General features: G+C 47.1%; 1 protein-coding gene across 8 annotated transcripts in view; it reads left to right on the top strand.

Moving 5' to 3' along the window:
* LOC147635179 (golgi-to-ER traffic-like protein) overlaps window positions 1-19,773 on the top strand; it is a 168,894-nt gene that overhangs the window by 82,780 nt on the left and 66,341 nt on the right. For all 8 annotated transcript variants that reach the window (XR_015266607.1, XR_015266609.1, XR_015266608.1 and 5 more), the window contains exons 5-7: window positions 2,303-2,447; window positions 2,840-2,930; window positions 3,978-4,058. Coding sequence is in view for 4 of the 8 variants with exons in the window: in XM_086802380.1 (XP_086658506.1) it covers window positions 2,303-2,447; window positions 2,840-2,930; window positions 3,978-4,058 (317 nt within the window). In the remaining 4 variants the exon portion in view is untranslated. The remainder of the gene's footprint in view (window positions 1-2,302; window positions 2,448-2,839; window positions 2,931-3,977; window positions 4,059-19,773) is intronic.

The following is a 19,773-nucleotide window of genomic DNA, read 5'->3' as shown; positions in this document are numbered from 1 at the left end:
AAGTATCTAGAAACTTCAATCCACCATGTCAAGGTAATCAAGATGCAAAGAGAAATCTACTAGCATCATCATACTCTACTGAAACTAGGTCGGACTAGTATAACCCCACCATCAATACCTTGCTACACAGCTCTTGATAACAACCATAAAAGCTATAACCTGGATAACTGCCACGTCAGAGGTTAGTGCACGTACCCCAATGACCTAGGCAAGTAAACTATCAATTTTACTATTCAATAATATTGAGTTCAAAATATCAATTAAATCGGAGGCTAAAAAATCTGCCTTGATGTAATTCTGTAAACATGCACATGTGATAAATTGTAGCATCGTATACCACCATAACATACTTCATATACATCTTACAAATCCAACACTCCTCACCTTGCAATCTTCCGAAAGTTTACCAAAGGTCGCTAGCAATGTCTTCCGGTATACAAACTTAATCTTCTTGGGGGAATAAATCTATCAAAGAAACCTATTGATCTCAATACCTGCAGAATTTGCTCTGAGTCTGAATCTCAAAATATTTGTGCGCACGTAAAGATTCTTAGAACTATCTTTGTGAAGCAACCAAGTTTCACCTAGCATGTGGTAAAGCATAGCTGCTCTATCCAAAATATAGACCCAATCATAGTTGCAAATACCAAGCAACTACAGAAGACTCTCTCCAATCATCTCCAATCCACAATGTTATTCTTTCTTTCTTCGTGTTATCGATTTCTCAAATCAATGTCGCTTCCCCTCAGTCGAGACATCACCAAATATGAATATATGTGTATCAAGAAACTTTGCATGTAGTAGATCCTAGTGTTCCGTACCACTAGGATATACTCCAAGACCTCCCTTTAGACATAATATTAAGTCCGAGTGGTCAATTCCTTCCCAATCTAGCCTTGACACAACGAGACTCCCACGTGAAGGACAATGACTTTCAGGTTAGCCCACCACATCAATCTGTCTTTGTATAACATTCCCTATTATTTCCTCCCATAATCTTGGGCCACCATAAGTGTAGAACGCTCTTGAACGGCAATCTTGCCTCAAGTAAAACTATGTTTGTAGCAACCCATTGGCACAATTCACACTTGGTATACAGTTGACCATATCGTGAGTATAGCTTCCATAGCTGAATCCTATGAACCTCAATTCAAACTAAAGAAGATAGTCTCAAGGAATGCTATCTTTAGCTAGAATAGTACCGTTTCTTGAAAGAAACAGTAAATCCCATAAGAAGTTTCTAAATCTCAGAAGGAATCGATCACAAAGCCACTTTGACCCTTGTATATGCATACTAGAAACTCAAGCCCCATCCAGTAGATAAAATCCTTGGATGATCAAGTTCTATCAGGGACTCCATGTGACATACAGGAAGTGATAGCATCTCTCATCTCAAAATTTGAGATCAAAGAAGCCTTCAGTATACACCCACCTCTGCTCGTTGCTTTGCTGCACTCTGCCATGTGGCCGCCCACCTGTATGGCCTGATGACGTGGCCTGTACGGCCTGTTGATGTGGCTGTATAGCCTGCCATGGGCCTGTACGGCCTGTGTAGGTGGCTGCGCAGCCTTACCCTCTGGCTGCCTGCTCCATCTATTCCGCTTAAGTATGCCAGAAGCTACACGAAGCATCTTTGCAGTCAGGTATGAGACTTTTTTTTCTAGGGTTTCCATGGGAAAAACTAGGGGTGTCAGCCTACATTTCTTCTAGGGTTTTAGATCTGCACATCTCTTGTATAATCCAATACACACATTTAAAAATTGCAATTTCTTGCCCCAAGACTTACAGCCTCTTCACTTTCACCTGTCCTCAAGCCCAAGGAATTTTTTCCAAGGTGGCCAAGGTCTAGGTTAATTCTGGAGTATTCCTGCCTTTCACATATGTGGGAAATGTCACTTCAGCAAGGTGGAAATTTTTATCGATGGCAAAAGTGTAGTTAAAAGTCGCCTAAATAATTTGTAATTCCTGTCTGATGAGAGGGATCTTACATAGGGCTACTCTGTAACAATAGTCGTTTTGTTTCTTTAGATATATTGTATTATGTTTTCCATGATAAAGTTAATTCATGGCTGTATTGTAAAACATTTGGTCTCATAGACCCTTTGGTCTTTCGTAGACATCTATATATCTTTCTTTCTTTCTTTCTGGTACAATCTAGATCTCTGAAACAGTTTGTGCTCATAAACATTTTGTGAATGGTTTCTTTTAAAATCTTGTTTTGATTATAGATACAATCTGTTGTGAGTACACTTTCTTTCAAGTGCAATTTTCGTGTGTGCGCTAATTTTTTATTTGCTACCAGACAGAATCAAATCTATTGTGAACAATTTTCCACGAGAAGATTTGGAGGCCCATGGTCGAAGCAATTTGCAAAAGACTTCAGAAGCCTACCTTGCAGCCAAAGCCAGAGTCGAAGGATTTTATGCGTTTATCAAAGCGGCTATCAAGTTATTTCCTTTCTTTTTCATTCTTGTCATGCAGACTGTTTATCTTAATGGTGTTTACACATCTGGAATGTTGGGTACCCACAAATCATGTGCTATGTTTTCAACGTCATAGTTATCTCGATACAATAGCATAGATTGTTTGAGCTTTGTTCTGAAGACGAAATCAAGTCAATGAACGAAATTGAAATCCCAATTTTTTTTGTGGCAGACGGTACCTAGTTGGTATAAGTTCAAGTTTGGAAAGCTTTAGCTATGGAGATGTTTTGAAAACATTGAATTAGACTCTGGAATGTTCATTGACAAAAATGCCCAAGAAGTTGTTAAAAGTCTTGCTTGATCCTCAGCCATATGTATACAATTTGCGCTTATACAATTGATGGCTGGTTGGACAGATGGTGCATTGATTCAGGAGGCCCAAGTAGAGGGCCACCAGATCTGCATGACATACTTGCTGAATATATTTGGACGCAATCTCCTGAGATGGTATGTATTATCTGGGTGCCATGGATTGATAGTTGTTGGCCTATAGAAGTGAATAGGAATGTGTTTCTTACCCCTAACATCTCTTAGTGGATTTAAGTAGAAACTTGCTCTTATGAAACATTTTAATCATTACATAGACTTGGATATCAAGGCCACAGTGTCATATCGTTGGCAAAGGGAAGGATTTTAACTGTTTGAATGTTCGTTTGTCAATTGATACATTAGTTATGCTAACGTAATGACAACCATGTGGCAGATACAAACATTACTTAATGACATAAACTGAACTAACGGCATAGATAATTCAGCTCTGGTTTATGTATAAAGGTTTGAAGACTAAGAATTACAATTCCTGATACATGAATCATGGCTTTTGTTCCTTGTATGGTTTGCTAAGCTTTATAGAAATCTCCTTTGTTAAACAACAAATCGTTATACATAAACCTGCACTTGCTCTTGGGCGCTAATGAAGTGAGTAGGATTGTAGAATATGCTACCTATGCTATGCATAAAGTACTTGAATCTTGGTGATAAGACTTTGATGAAAGCAAGATGTAACTTTATTGTTGATAAGTTTGTGAAATAGCTGGTAAGTTTCATTTGTTGTCTGTTTGTGCCACATTAGTGCACCGAATCTTTTGTAGGCTAGTCCTGTTTCCCACCAGCTGGTTTATTCAAGTTTTTTTTTAATTAGGGCAGTATACCTACCAAACCAGATACATTATTGTGTTTGTTTTGTTATACTTTTAGCCTCATGCTGAACTTACAAATTTTTGTGCTATTATTGTGCCATTTAAGCTGAACAAGGAAAATGACAACAACTGATTTGTGTTGTTGCTCTTTAGTGCTAGCTTTTATCTCATAGCTGATGCTTGTTTTCAACTTGAGAGAAGTAAAGAGACTGAGAAGAGTAGGCATTGCCCATTAAGTCTGGAGAGTGCACCATCTTGTCTTTTTATCCTTGTATATGAGGAAGGGCCATGCACTTTGCTTGTTTGATTGGTAATTTTTGGCATGGGGTGTTAAACTGAATAAAGGTTCGTGCAGGAGCTGAGCAAAGCATCCTTACACTTTGTCCGTAGTGATCACCCAGAGAAATTTGCTGCGGCCTTAATCAACTATATGAAGGTGCTGCAAATTGACCTTTTACTCAACTATATGCTCTGATTTCTTTTCAGGTTTTTGAAGGGCTTGCAATACTCTGTTTCCCACCAAAAGTAGTTATAATAAACCAAAATTACAGCTTTTTTCTTCATATGATCATGTTAATACCACTTTGAAAAGCATCTACAATGAATCACCATGGAATGCTACTTTCTTCTATGGTCAAGGAAACAGACATGACATGGTTTTATGATACTGAGCTTGTGTGCTTATCTTCATATGCGGCAACTAAAGGTGAAATACACATTTTAGTGTAGACACAGGAGAAGTAATAACTTCGTGTTTTCTGCATGAATGCAAAAGAACTTACCATAGCAGCATGCATCACAGATACATGTTACAAAATGTAATGCAAGCTAGGGATACTTGCAGATGCATTGGCATAAGATTGGTTTCCATAGCATGTAATCTCTGTATTCTTGATGTTTTGACATTGTCTTACAAAGAAAGGATCCTTCTATAACATAAAGAAGGCTCCAACGCTCAATAGAGGCAACAAGGTACAAAATGGTCCCTTACGCAAGGTCAGAAAACCAAGAACAAAAGACGGGGGGAGCTCCCTTTCGAGCTGGACGCTCTCGGGAGGCTACATTTGGGGGGGGGGGTGTTGGTTGTGAACTATTGCCGATGAATCCCCCCCAACACAAAAAAAAAAGAAAAAAGAGAGCGAACAAGAGACCCACAGAAGACCGCATGACACTGCTGCATCTGATCTGAGTCTCCTGTGAGGTGATCCCATCACCCATGAAGGGTGTGGAGGATGTTTTTATATATGAAGTGGACAGTCTCTGCTGGGGGGTTTATGGATCAGTCAATGGCCTCAAACATGCCAGGAGGCAATGCTGCTGATGAGCTCCCACCTTGCACTCAAGCATGACTGTGAAATCCACTAGGACACCAGTACCGATGAGGCAGGGATGGCCGAGATCCAGAAGTATGTGAGCTGAATGGAAAGACCTGTGCCATGATCTGCGTGAAGCAGAGCCCACGGTGGCTTAAGCAATCACACCCCATGTGACGAAGCGGCAGTGTGTGCTGGGCTTGGAAGTGAACAAGAGGACAGCCATCCAAAAAACCTATTGTGCCTTCGAGCAATTGGCGTTGGGACTCCAAGAGGGTGCTACAACGACTGCATGAAGCTAGTCAGCCTGTAATTGGTAACTACATGTCCACTGAAAGTCTCTGACGAGTGAGCAGCGAAGGAAGAGGGAAATCTTTTGAGGCCAATAACTATCCCTGGGCCGATCCAAGAACTCCAAGAGAAACCCGAGAGAGAGGCCCTAGACTTACCAGTTGGTGGCAGCAGTCTGGCTGCCATCTTTGAAAATGCAGCAGCCCAACTTGCTTGAATACTAAAAGAAGGGGATGCCTCAAGGAGGACACAACCACCAAATTGGGAGGTGAGGCTAAGGGAGTGCGCCAGTGCAAAGGAAGAGTTGAGTCAATGTCAAGTCTCAGTTGAGCACCACCGCAGAGGGTTGCAAACCTCTCCTACTACAACTGGGTGGGTGGGTGAGTTGCTTGGAAACACAGCTAGAAGTCTATTGTCTGGCCGGATGTTGAGGACGAGCGAGCTGTAGCAACCCCCCCCCCCCCCCTCCCCCTGTCCGCCTTCGTGCTGCCCCCGCCTCTCTCCTCTTCTACATCCGCCCCCTTCTCCTGCCCGCTACCCCGGCAGGTGTTTTCATTCCACCTCGTGCCTGCCTTTCTTCCAGTGCCTTTGCCTTCAGCCTTCATTCCCGCTGCCATAGTCCCCGATTTTCTGTTTCCTGTCCTGCTGCCCCTGCTCCAGTTTACCCTTGCCTCCTTTTCATCCCACCTCCTCCTTCGAGTCCCACTTTCTCTGCCTTCTCCCGCGTGTATCGCCTCTTTTTCCCTCGTGTGAGGTCCCTGTTGTCTTGCCTTGCTCCTCATGGCCCCACCTTGCTTTCTCCCCTTCAGCGCTTCTTTGCTCCGCAGGTTTTTTGCAGTTGGGCAGTCTCCATTTCGGCAAGTTTCAAAAACTCCCCAGGAGGACTCCATATGGCAGCTGCAAGGTCATCCCCGACTGAGGTCACCATCCCTTGCCTCTCTTTTTCAGAGGCGGACCTCCAGCTCCTCGCTTTGACATTTGCATATTTGGAGGCCTCCACCTTGGTATGCAAGATTGTGGGTAGCCACTTGGCGTGTGGACAGCTCAAGGATCTGTTACAGGCAATCCTTCTTGGCGTGCCTGGAAAGATCACTGATATTCATCCCTTGGGGTGTGGCTACTAAAGGTTGAGTTCAGTTCGCCTGCAGCTTGGGACAAAGTCGTGTAGCTGAGCCCTATTGCACTGCGTACTGCCCAGGCCTCCTTTGCCTGTCGTAGCACGGTTTCGTCCCAAGGTCCGATCCTTTTGCTGGCATCTTAGGCTTTCCCATGACACTCTGTTTTCCAGGTCTCAAGAAAGAATACCTTCCTCTCCTCGTGGTGATCGGTGGTGCTGTCGAGGGAGTGATGGAATCCCCCCCCGAACCGCTGCTTCGGTTCTTGCTCGCATGGCTCAGATTCCAGTCCTTCGTATCTCCATAGCTACTCCAGAGTCAGTGCCTCATGCTATATTGCTTCCTTGCGTAAGTACTTTGGCCTCCCAGGTCAATGTTTCATTTGCCGACCGATGGGATGCCTTGCTAGACATTGTCGTCGCCGTCAGTGTTCCCTCTCCCCCCTTGTTCCCAGTTGAGATCCTACTCAGGGGGTGAGAGGGATACTGGCCCCAGCCACCAGAGTGACCCGGCCTCGGTCAATCCTAGTGCAAGAGTGTGGCAGACCGCTTGCCCGAGGTGGAACCGTTGGTAGACTTCCAGAGTAGAGCGGCGCCGCCAGGCTGGCAGGACACAGGAAGATACGGTTGTGTTCGAGAACGATTACGAGCATTTCCGCTAGCAACCCCTTGAAACCCAAACCCCCCCCCCCCCCCCCCCTCAGAGTACACTCGAGGAACGTGCATCCGGTCCCCTATCTGGAGATTGTTGCCTCGTCAAGACCCCTCTCTAGGCATTTAGATTCCTGCGAGGCACTTTGACCCTTCAGAGTCATTGAAAGGCCGACCTGGCAGCCAGTGCCTCCCCCTCTTGTGGGGGCGAACTCTTAACCCCCTAGCCCCCCTTCTTAGTCCTTGCCCATCCGTACATCATCCCCCCCCCCCCCCCCTCCTTTCCCGCCTCTCCTGGAGCATTCCCGCCCTTTTTCTTTCAATATATTGGTAGGCAGCTTTTGGAAGACTGTTTCAGTCATTATTGACTAAGACAACGCATTTAGTGCCTGAAGCAAACTGAGTGACTGTCTTATCGGGAGATCTTAGAGATTGTGAAGGATGGGTTCACCAAAGTGTATCCAACAAGGACAAGGGATGTAAAATTCTCGAAAGGGGGGCCGCGCGTGACTCGAAGCAGAGGCAACTGGCTAGTTATGTCCGCCGTTTGATCCATCGTTTCATGGAGAGCTGACCATTGCTGCCACTTTGGTGCCGCCTCTCCCTCTAGTCGCTTTGGGGACCCGGGGCAGGGACATACTGAGCCTTGACATTGACTCTCTTCCATCCGTCTGGAGTGGTTGACGCTCGTCTTGGACCCTCCTCCCTTGCAATGGCTGGGAGTGTTCACCAAGCAAGATATACCCTTGGCAGTTCATGGCGCTGATGTGAGCTTTGCCTTACTCACCTTCTCTATTGGACCTCATGGAAGACTGGAGAGAGTAGAGCCCCCCTTGGAGGATTTCAGGGGATACACCTTGCAGACGGTGAGGGTGATTGGTTTCCATGCACATGAATGGCACATTGACCCTCCACTGGCCAAGGTGGCCAGAGAAAGACTCTAGTGGTTGTGGATTTAGGAGGGCGGGCCTCTCACACACCTCTAGTGGGACCGTGGGGGGTGGACATGACATGATCTAGAGGATAGGGAGGAGACTCCTGGTAATCCCTATTTTGCATACATTGCAGGGCTGGGCCGGAGGATTCAGATGTCATAGGTTGAGGGCACTACTGGAGCTGCAAGACATGGCAGTCCCAGGGCCTCTTGCCGCGCGCACTCTCAGATTTCTGGAAGAGGGTATCAGATAGTTTTCAGCTGTGAAAGCACTCTCTTATATGGCAACCGGCACATAAGAATTTGGTGGCTGCCACTTGCTTGGCAATCGGAGGTGGGCCAGCATTATGTCGGAGGTGTGGCCATCCCCAAGAGTCCCAACGTCATTGTCTTTGGGATTGCCCGAAGGCTCAATAGATTTGGCAGCAGATCCTCCGCATCTTTACTACAGACATGATCCCTTCCCGCACTGTTACGTGGGGCACTGTTGCTTGGGCCCTTAAGGCCGAGGCCGCCATGGCATATGAGGAGGATGGGGGGCTAACCCTTCAGGTCTCTCACCTACTATTTCTGCAATGCCAGTCCCAGCCTTATCGATTGGTCATTGGACTCCAGGTTCTTGAAAGAGATGGGAGATTTGTAGCGGTATTGCCGCATGGCACATCTGGAGAGATCGATGCAGTGAAGGCATCAATGGTACCCTCACTCTGCAAATGGAGTCCATTAGGAGCATTTGGCTTGATATCATTCATACCCTCAGTGGCTAATTGGGGATTCTTCAGGGTGGTTCAGACCGCATATGTAAGCGTCGGGAAGCCTTCCTCTCACTGATAGTGGTGGTGACCCCCCTTGGCACTATAGACCACTTGTGTGGTTATTTCCCCCTCCCCCCATTGTATGAGATAACCTTCTCCTCATAAGGTGGCTAGCCGAATAAGAATTGCATCCTTCCCCCTCATTCTATTCCTTGATTCTCGCTCCATATATGGAGGTGAAGTTGTTCTTAGCCTTTGAGGTTGTTTGTCTTGGTAACTAATAGAAGCATCTTTTTCCTCCCCCCAAGGTCACTTATATAGCATTAACTTAGCTATTATTGGTCCTTGCTTTATTTACTAGCTTTCCTACTTTATTTATAAGCTTTTAGCCATCATTAGCCCTATGCTATTAATTATAAGATCTTAGCCAATCTAGACCTCATCCTGCTATTGCCCTTAGCCCACATGTGAACCCTCCAAGGCTCCAAGTCCTACACCCTAGCTATTCACTAACCCTAACCTGGGTTAGTCCACGTATCTAACCCTAATCCTAGGCCTGTTGGGATGTAACGTGCTCAATTCATGTCCGCGTGAATGCATAAGGAGACAAGCCTATGTAAGTGAATTTGTGGATCCGAATATCAGTCCATAGCATCTACTCAAGTCTACTACCTCTTACCTAGGCTAGTGTCAAACTCCTCTTGTAGACCCTGCTACAAAGACCCAGTTGCTTACAGTCAATCCAACTCTCATCCAAGAGTTGAATCCCAATAGGACATCTAGTCATAAAGTGCAACAAGCTCTACCATAACGATTCTAGCACAGACCCACAACATGACTCAATTGTGATATACCAAATGGCATCTTGCATTAGTTGTCGGCAAACAGTAGTCAACTTAATGCATAAACAAGTCCTATTGCCATGTACTTTCTTTCTCCCAAGAATGAGATCCTTTTATTAGCTACCAAGAAAAATAGCCGTAAGGGCTAAGTACAAAATGGGGAAGCAAGAGTCGAGAAACATAAAAAGGAGGCTTTTGGCTAGCCGCTCTAGGAGGAGAAGGCTATCTCATACAATTGGGGGAGGGGGAAACAATCACATAGGTGGTCTATAGTACCAAGTGCGCTCATCACCACTCTCACTGAGAAAGGGACTGTGACATTAGATCCTCAGGAAGGCCTCCCGATGCTTCCACATGCGATTAGAGACGCCTTGAAGCATCCCCCATTGTCCACAGAGGGTATGAATGATATTGAGCCAGATGCTCTGGATCGACTCCGTTGATGGGGTGAGGGTGCCCTCGATGGCTTCGCTGCATCAAGCGCTCTGGATGTCCCATGCAACAATACTGCTGCAAATCTCCCATCTTTGGCTAGAATGTGGAGTCCAGTGACCAGTGGATGGAGTTGGGAATGGCACTGCAGAAATACGAAGGTGAGAGACCTGAAGGGTTACTCTCCCACCCTCCTCATATGACATGATGGCCTATGCCTTATTGGCCAAAGCAACTGTGCCCCATGTAAGTGTGGGAGGGGGCTTGGTCCATAGTGAAGATGCGAAGAATCCATTGTGAAACCTGCTGAGCCATCGGGCAAGCCCAAAGACAATGACGTTGGGACTCGTGGGGGGGATGGCCACACCTTGTATATCGAGCCAAGTGCCTAGCTCCTATATCCAGCCAAGTGCCAACTACTAGGCTTTGATGTGCCAGCTGCCACAGAAAGAGAGTGATCTTTTATGGCCAAAATCTATTCCACAGCATCTTCCAGAAATCAGAGAAATGGAATGAACTAAAATCTGTATTAACGTCTTCGAAAGGCCAAAATAACCTATGAGACCAAAAGTTACAAATAATTTGGTTAGATGAAGTACAAATGTCAGTGGTGTGTAACAGAAAAAAGTGAGAAAAGATCTAAAGATCTATAGATCTAGAGATCAAGAGTAACATGGGAAAATGGGAAACATGGGAAACCTGGGAAGCTACTAAGAGGGGACAAAAGTGTACACACACAGACATCTCTGGGCGCATGAGGCTCATGAATGTGTGAGGGTATAGACGGGCCCTCAGTGGGTGGATGAAATCCCTCATAGGTCGTGAAGCATGAAGACAAGCTCCCCCGGGGTGAATTGCGTGGAGTGTATCTGCTGGTGATTTGCGATGATCTCTCTAATCCTCCCATGCCATCTTGATCTGCTACGGATACCCCGAGGTCTAGGGCGTCTATCCCGACAGAGCTGAGAGGCGTGCTCTAGAGTGACCCCTCTGGATGTGGATGCAGCTGTGTACTGACCCTGCCTCTGCTGTGCTGAAGTGGTGCTCCCAAAGAAATCAGTAAGCTGTCTCTGCACAGGACCTGTGTGTGCTACTCCTCCATGTATGAGAGTCTCTCTATGCCGGCGTATCTCTAGTAGAAAAAGTCCTAGGAATCTCTGGTCACTGTAGTCCATCACTCTGGCAAGGGGGCCGAACCCCTCTCTGAAAAGGCAATGGAACCTCCCTCTAATCTCATAGTACATGGGGCATCCACAGATGTAGTGCTCCTCCGTCTCTGGCTCTAGTTGACATAGCTGACATAGTTGACATATATGCTGCTCTGTCGGTACTCTCTATGGTCCATATCTACCTCTCAATCCTCAGCTGATGAGAGGAAGTGCGCATCTGACCAATAGTGCATCTGATGCCACGTGACAAATGTGTGTCCATGTATCTCGGACGAGTGATGAAACCATCCTCTGTGAGGCAAAGCAGGTTATCTTTGTAAAAACTCCGTTGGTGATACCCATGTACTCTCAGAGTCTAATCTGATAATATCCTGCTTGATGATTCTGTTCACCTCTGAGTGGTGCAAAGGCAGAGAAGGAGCGTCTAAAGAGTACTGAAAAGGTGGCAATCTATTCATCGACATCCCATGTAGACAGAACCATGTAGTCATATGTGCATACCAGCATGTCTCATCTCCCCTTTCTGCAAGCTGTCGTGATGACTCCAAAGCGAGCCTAGCATATCTGTGTCGAGGGAGCTCCCATAAACTGTAGAGGAAAGATACTCATCTGGTAAGAGCCTCTACTACGAGTGGTGCAGCAGCCATCACTGCTCGAATGATCTCATGTAGGACTGATGGCTTACTGCGTATCATCCTAGCAATAATCATGACAAGAGGTCTATCCATAGAGAACCCCCCCCCCCCCCCCCCCCCCCCAGTACGGCAGCGGCGATGATCTAGGCTTGGTCCCGAGATGGGGGCACCATATGGTAGAGTAGGGGAGACCAAAGTATCAAAGAGCCATAATTTGGTCTTCGGCTCCTGAAACTGTACCTGTGAGCACATCTTCTCTAGCATCCCTAGGGCAGCATGTCCTCGTGTCAATCTCGCCTCAGCGGCTGCTCGCATGGAAAAAGCTGGGCCCCCATAGGAGGTAACCTGCTCCACAGTCACCCCTCTATAAATGAAACCCGGTGCTGATTTGCTAATCCACTGCGCTGAGGTATTAAAAATCATAAGCTTTCCATGTAGGCCTGTAGTGAATCCAAATGTCTCTGCATCCCCTCTGGAGAGTTTGCTATAAGGACTATATCATCAGCATATATAAGCAATGGTATCCAAATTCCTGTTGGCGGTTCCCAAATGTCATACATCCTCTGCGTCAGCCTGGCCCATGGTACCATATCAAAAGCCTTGCGTATGATCTAATGTCGAGTATCCCCGTCGAAAACCTGCCTGGCCTGGAGCTCGCAATCCTTGAGTTTCTGCCCAAATACTCAACTCATGCTCAATAATAGATGCATATAATTTGGCCAAGGTGTGGCCGACCATAATGGTACGGTAGTTGCTGGGATCTGTGGGATCTCCAGACTTCAATACGGGCACAATAATGTTATCTCTCCAACTTCCCCTCACACAAAACCCTGTTGTAACATCTATGAGTCAACAAGGGTGCCAACAAATCTCTCGCATATATAAAATGCTCCGCAACTAGGCCATCATGGTCCTGAGCTTTCCCTGATTTCATCCTGCCAATAGCATCATATACCATGCTCAACCGAAAGAAAGAAAGAGGCCTGCGGCCGAGGCTCCGGTGGATCTGGGAGGTCAGGCACGTGGTAAAGAGTAGTGGCATACTGACCCTGAATGGTTGGCGAGGTAATAGGGATAGGTGGGCGTTGCTCTCGAAAAAATCTCCATGCATCTAGAATCCTGCCCCAGGAATAGCTGATACAAGTCCTGCTTAAGCTGAGCTAATTATGCTCTCTTCTTTCGCCGTATGAATCGATGAAAGACAATGCGTGACTGCCTAGTGACTCCCAGAGCCACTTCCCTCTGTAAGCGGGCTCTCACCTCATGGCACTCCTTGTCATACCATCGATTATGAGGAGTGGTCCCCAATGTAGCCCTGGATCTGGTACTAGAATGAGGAAAGGATGTAGTGGCGGATGAGTGCAAGGCAACTGCAATCTGCATAGTGAGCTCCTCCATGGGCGCATGCGGATCTAAATCAGCTGTAGCAAGAAATACCTGGGAAGTAAAGACATGGGCAGTCTCCCTAGTGAAACGGTATCTAGGATGCCTCAATCTCTGATGTCTGATAGGCTGCGTGGAGTAGTGACAGTCCAGGGAGAAAGAGAGGTATGCATGATCTGCAGCTACTCCAATAGGGCGGGCCGAGACTGTAAGATGCTGTACATGAGGTATCAGAGATAGAGGAGCTAGTACATAGTCTACTGTGCTGGCACCATGTCGCCTAGGACAGCACGTGAAGAGGCTCACTAAGTGGCCATTTAGTTATGGTCCAATATTCCTTTTCCACCATGGCCATTTACATCTTTATGGACCATGTGTGGTATTTAGTACCATCAAATGTTACTTGGTTGAACACAATGCTAATCAATACACTTAAATATACTAAGATTTGATGGACACTTGCTCAAAATACAAGAAGTAAATTGCTGAATTGACAAGAGACACACAATGAGCCGGAACGGCCGACCCCTCCCTCAAATAAAGTATATTGATCTTGGGAGAATCAAGTACATAGTGTCATGGGCATTTCTGACTAGATTTCCATACGAATGCATATGAATACAATATTGCAAACAAGTGGTTGTCGATGTAGACTTGCAACCCACACTACCCTCTCAAGTGCCCATGTTCCCTACCATCTGCTCTCTATTGTTCCACCAACACATGGTAGCAACAATTTGCAAGAGAGCACATAGGACAAGAGAACACTACATAGGGTATGTGATCTTGTAATCCGGTTCCTCCCTCCTGCTACTTGCTCCCATATTTAAGCATAAAAGCTTACCAATAGCAAGTAGAGTCGATGACAGCGGAAGTCTTCGCGATGGAAGTCCTTAGAGTGTTGAGATCTTTGATTTGTCGCCTTTGTTCGCGACAAAAATCTTCAAGAGGATGAAGGGAACCTTGGGAAAGCTTCCCCTATGGTTTAACTTGAGAAAGGAGAGCTGAAATTACGGTTTTCAGCAAAAAGACCCGAAATTACAGCAATAAAGAGAGGTGTTTTGCTGAATTTTAGTCATTGGGAGTGTGTAGGAGAGTGATTAGCATTTGGAAACACTCTTGGAAGCTTGGAAAACACCCTAGCAAATCGGGTATGGCTATGGAGAGCTTGAAAATGGTGGAAAAACAAAGTTTTTAGTCTCCTAAAATCTTCATGAAGAGAAAATACGAATTTTCTCTTAATAAGTAAGTGAACTGGGGTCCAATCAGGTGAAGGGACGTGGGGAGATGCCCATTTATGAGTAAAAGTGAAGGATCAAGTCTTGGACATTGAGTCTTGTCCGCCTCGGGACTTCAGTGAGTGTGAACTTGGAAGCGGTCATAATTTATAAGTGACTTTTGGGTGCCCAAACTTTAATGAAGTGGGAATGCACTCACTTATAAATATTGGCTAAGTCCTAACGGCTATTTGAGCCTAGATTGAGTAATACTTACCACCTGTTCACATGCCACACAACCATGTCAGCAGACAGTTTCACACGCACGGTTCACGGGCGGGCGTCCCCTTACCCAGAACTACACATTGGTCAAGCAAGCATGAAAACAGCATGCAATTTCAATTGCAAGCAAGCACATAAAGATGCTATGCAATGCAGCATTGGTATGGACAATCCCCGTTCATGAGACTATACCAAAATAGACGTGCTGCAGCAGGCAAGTACACGAGGTACCAGACCCAAATGGAACACCAATCCACCAAGCATTTCCGGGCATGTACACGGAGGCACAAGTCCCAACGGAAAGCCAAGTCTACAGTATCACATGAGTGGCATCAATCCCTGACATAAACAACTGCCATGGACACCAGTCCAATGTACATACATGATAAGAAAGCACGGGTGGACCAATTGAGTGGCCAAATGGTGACATCAAATCTATCACCCTTCTCAAAATTGTCCTTACCCATCTCTAGATTAAATAAAGAGCAAGATAGAACTGGAATAAATAAAGCAATCTTAGCTATAGAGGACTAGCTGAAAGACTAATACAAGGCAAATATTAAAAGATATTCACGAGTTTTAAATGTTGAGACAGTGACACTCATAACCTCCCACCACACCCATAAAGTTCCATATTGGAAGCCAAAAAATCTCCAAGGCCTGGTGATAATCCAAGATGCCTAGGCCGTGGTTCCCGGATGGCTTACACACAATGAGTAGACTTGACTACTACGAAGGCCAAGAAGAAGGATTCGGGTGTGAACATGGTCATATCTTTCATCCTTGACTTTGCATGGATTAGATTGACCCTCAAGTTAAGCTAAGGTTAACCTAAAGTTGACCTTGGTGTTGAGAGAGGAGTCCATTGCTTCAAGGTTGGGCTGTAGGGGGGTAAGTTGGACATTCCACCTATCATCTTGCTTAATGCGGGTTTTTATGTGGAGTGTACTTTGGTGGGATGGGATGCCAGAGTGTAATCCTGATGGATATAATGCTCATTTATATTGAGAATATGGTTTAGCTTTGATATATCTTTAACCTTTGTGGTGGGTGCTTTTGCAAGGAGTAAAAGGACTAGGTAAGCTAGTCATTTCTAGAAGCTTAGGTGACAAGGGAGTCACATGGTATGGTACTACGTGGCACCCTAATTGAGGGAAGTTAGAAGGTGGCTTTAGATGCTCGCAAGAAGCATTTGCATCATCAGTGATGTCATTCATTTGGGCGCCCTCATGTCTGCCACTCCAGCCCTATCGTGTGGTGCCCTCACACCCCGCACACCCCCCCCTCCCTGGCGGTGCCGTGCCTCATGCCTCGCAGCCCCCCACCTTTTTCCGCCTCTCTATATACTGGGAGGCCACAAAGGCTCTTTGCATTATCTTAGATGACTCTTGTATTAGCACTTGAATAAAAGGTCTATATGCCTAGTCTTTTGTGGGCTACATCTTGTGTTTATCTTGTGTCATTAGGCTGCTTAATATCTCCACTTAAGAGTCATTTATGTTGCTAATCACTTATATAACTCATTCTCTTAATGTAGCCCATTAAGTGTTGCACTTAGGTTAGCCATGTCCATTAATCTAGCACTTTACTAAAGTGGTGTAGTGGCTTGTGTGTCCACTTACTAAGCCTTGATTCTTGTAGATTCTCCAACATGGTATCAAAGATAAGGTTTATGAATGAATTATTAGTGGGCATTTGAGTGTGATCACATTAGTGAGGTGATTAGGAGCAAGAGAGAGTTTTAGTAGTAAGCTCTATAGTTTGCTAGAGTTAGTAGCTAATTAACCTCTCTTGTTTAGCATAAGATGAACATGAGGTGGGTGGAGAGTCTTTGAGTGAAGCATTGCTTTCTATTTGAGTGGTTATTAAGCTTTTCATTAAGAGGGACATGCCATAAGAGTGATAAATGGAAAGGCATTTCAAGGGGAGAGGTGAGATTAAGAGAGTTAATCATTTTTGAAAGAGCCAGACTTTTGGAGCTTGACAAAGGTGGAAGGAGCTACATCTTGGAGACATTGCAAAGGCAGCTTTGGAGATCCTTCAAAGGAACAAAGAAGTCTTGAAGGAGTACAACTCATAGAAGAAGCCCAAAGCTCATCAAATGTCTACCTTCCCTCAACCTACTTGGGAATAGAAGCATTGCTAATAGAGGTATTATCTTATGAGAGAATCACAGGTGAAGACTAGTGTCTATATTAATGACAAAGCGTGCTTAGTATGATAAGATATGAGAGTTATTGAAGTGACAGATTAAGTATCTATGAGGTTATGCCTAATACAAGGATGTTCCTAATGATGCTTAACTAAATCTCTCCGATTAAGTACCTCAGCTTAAGAATATATACTCCTTAAGATTAACTTAATCGGATCATTAATTATAATTTGTCATTAAGCAAGGCTTCTCCTTAAGAGTAGACATAGTAGATGGAGTATGAGCTTGAAAATCAGGTACGGTCGGATATTTTACTACTACCAAAGGTCGTTTACAACTTCACCATAATCAAAGTTAACCTTCTGATGCACTGATTACAGAGTTTCATCCATCTTTTTTTTTTTTTTTTTTTTTTTCCCCGGAAAAAAGATCCTTCTATTAGTTAATGAGAAAACGCCATATGGCTACAAAGCTCACCTCGCAAGGAGGGATAAAACACAATGAGCACCTGAGCTCCCCCCCGTGGCTGGCCGCTCTCTGGGGGGGGCTACCTAGTAATACATGAAGGAGGTGAGAAAAGCCAAACTGGCGGCCGATAGTGCCAAATGACATCCTCGTCCCTCGCGGTGAGGAAAGGGCCAGGCTGCCAAGTGCGGAGGAAAGCCTTGCGGCGCCCTCTCATGCGATCCGAGTCTCCCTGGAGTTTCCCCCAGTGTCCTCTCAAGGTGTGGATGATGTCCACCCAGAGGGCCTGTATGACCTCCGCCGGTGGAGTCGTCTGGTGGTCAATGGCCTCCCTGCATCGGGCTCTCCATATGTGCCAGGCCGTCATGCTGCTGATCAACTCCCATCTCTGCCCGACCCCCTCCTGAGAGGCTGCCGAGGAGAAGTCTGGTGTCGGAACCACCGCCATCGCCCTGTCAGAGACCTGGATGGTCACACTGCCAGGAGCGTCCTCATATCCAAGTGCAGGGCCGCTATCCGTGGCCCAAGCTACCGCACCCCATGTCACCAACATCTCCCCTGGAGAACCTGCAAAAACCATCCTGAGAGCGCGCTGCCAGACCTGCTGTGCCTGTGGGCAATCCCATAAGCAGTGCCGCTGTGACTCCTGTGCATGATCGCACCGAGGGCAGGACGCTGGGTGTCTACCAAAAGCAAGCCAAGCCCCCACAGCCAATCCTCTATGCGCTGTGAGCCAGAGAAAAAGCGTCACCTTCCGGGGACGGAAGCTGGCCCAAAGGCGCTGCCAGAAGTCCCTAAGAAAGGCAGGGGAGAGCCCCTGTCGCCGCCAATGCTCGGCCGCTGCCGGGGTGCTCTCTATCCTGTGTCTCTGAATCCGCCGCCCCAGCCTCGCTGTGTACTGAAAAAAGGGAATGGCAGGGCTGGTAGGGGCCGAGTAGGGATCTCGCCAAAACCACTCCCCTGGGTCCCACTGAAGGCGAATAAGAGGCTTGCTGTCCCAAGCCCAGAGTCTCCAAGAACAATCCTCCCCTATCGAGGCCGGTGAGGGGTCTACATACCACTGTCTCTGATGAAAGCCGACCACCCGAACCCTCTGAAGGATACAACCCTGGAACCCATCCAAATCTAGTCGTGACCTCTGAAGCTGGCCACCCTCTCCCACCTCGAAAGTGAGTGGGGCGACTCTCTCCGCTGTGCCGCAGACCGCTAGGAGGATCTCATGCCGAGTAAAGACACCCATCCACTGTGGAGGTGAAGGGTCCTGTACTGGCGTCCGCCACTCCCGGGGGATGGCCGCCTCAATATCCTGTCTCATCAACTCTCTGCCCCTCATCCCACTGAGTCTCCTCGCCTGAGCCTCTGGAGGCAGCTGCTGAAAACATATCCAGTCGTCTAGGGACTGGGCTGGGCCGGAGCTCAACGGGCCCCACGACACGTGAGACCGCGAGCCAACCATATGGCCACTGGGGAGACGAATCAAGGGGTTCCAGATCAATGGCTGCCTCAGGCGCTCCTCATCGGTGCCCGGGGGAGTCTGGAAGAGTGCCGGCCTCAGATGCGCCCAGGCCCTCAGAAGGCTGGCTGCAAAACGCTCCTCGAAGCCAAGGCCCACTCCTCTGGAGCGCTGCTCCGTAAAGATCCACCTGATGCTGGGGTTCCAGGGGCCGCTAAGAGACGGAGTGCGGCTGAGCATCCTGGAAACAAGAAGCTCCTTCCACGGCTCAACACCTGGCAGGAGACCACGAACTACCAGCTTGCCAAGCAAAGCTCGGCTTTGGCAAATAGGATCTACAATGCCCAAGCCGCCTCTCTCCCTCGGCTGAGTGATCACAGCCCATGCCACCTTTGCCCTAGCGGGTCGCCCATCGCCTCCGGACCAAAGAAAGTTCCTGATGAGCCTCTGCACCTGGCCGATGCACGCCCGAGAGAAGGCCCAGCAGGAAGTGATGTACCACATGGTAGCGAGCAGAACCTGGTTGGCCACCACTACGCGGCCAGCCAGAGATAAACGAGCAGTACTCCAATACAGAAGCTTCTTCCGAATGCTCAGAAGAAGGGGGGCTATCTGCTGCTCCGGAGATATATCAATGCCCACATAGCAGCCCAAATAACGCACTGTAGTGCCGGGGGGCAGCCACTGAAAACCATCAACTGGCCTCCAAGTCGGGGGGGGCATAGAACTGACCCACAGCCCACATGACTTGTGCCAGTTGATCAAAGCGCCCGAGGCTCTGCAAAACCTGTCCATGGCTGAGGCGAAGCGGCGGAGGTTCTCCTCACCTCCCTGAAGATAGACAGCAGTGTCATCCGCAAACTCCGAGTCTAGGAGCTCCTCCGAGGTGCGGATGGGAAGCTGGAGGCCCCTCAAACCTGTATCCTGTGCCGTCAAGAAGGTGCTCATGGCCTCCGCCACAAAAAGAAAAAGAAAGGGCGCCAAGGGGCACCCCTGCCGCACCGAGCGCGAAAGCTGGAACCTCTCTCCGCACACACCCTGTATCAGCACCTGGCTATGAGCC

This window comes from Cibotium barometz, chromosome 9 (assembly GCF_041138505.1).
Source record: "Cibotium barometz isolate CiBa-2024 chromosome 9, ASM4113850v1, whole genome shotgun sequence".
Classification (NCBI taxonomy): domain Eukaryota; kingdom Viridiplantae; phylum Streptophyta; class Polypodiopsida; order Cyatheales; family Cibotiaceae; genus Cibotium; species Cibotium barometz.
This window is presented reverse-complemented; position numbering and strand designations above follow the sequence as displayed.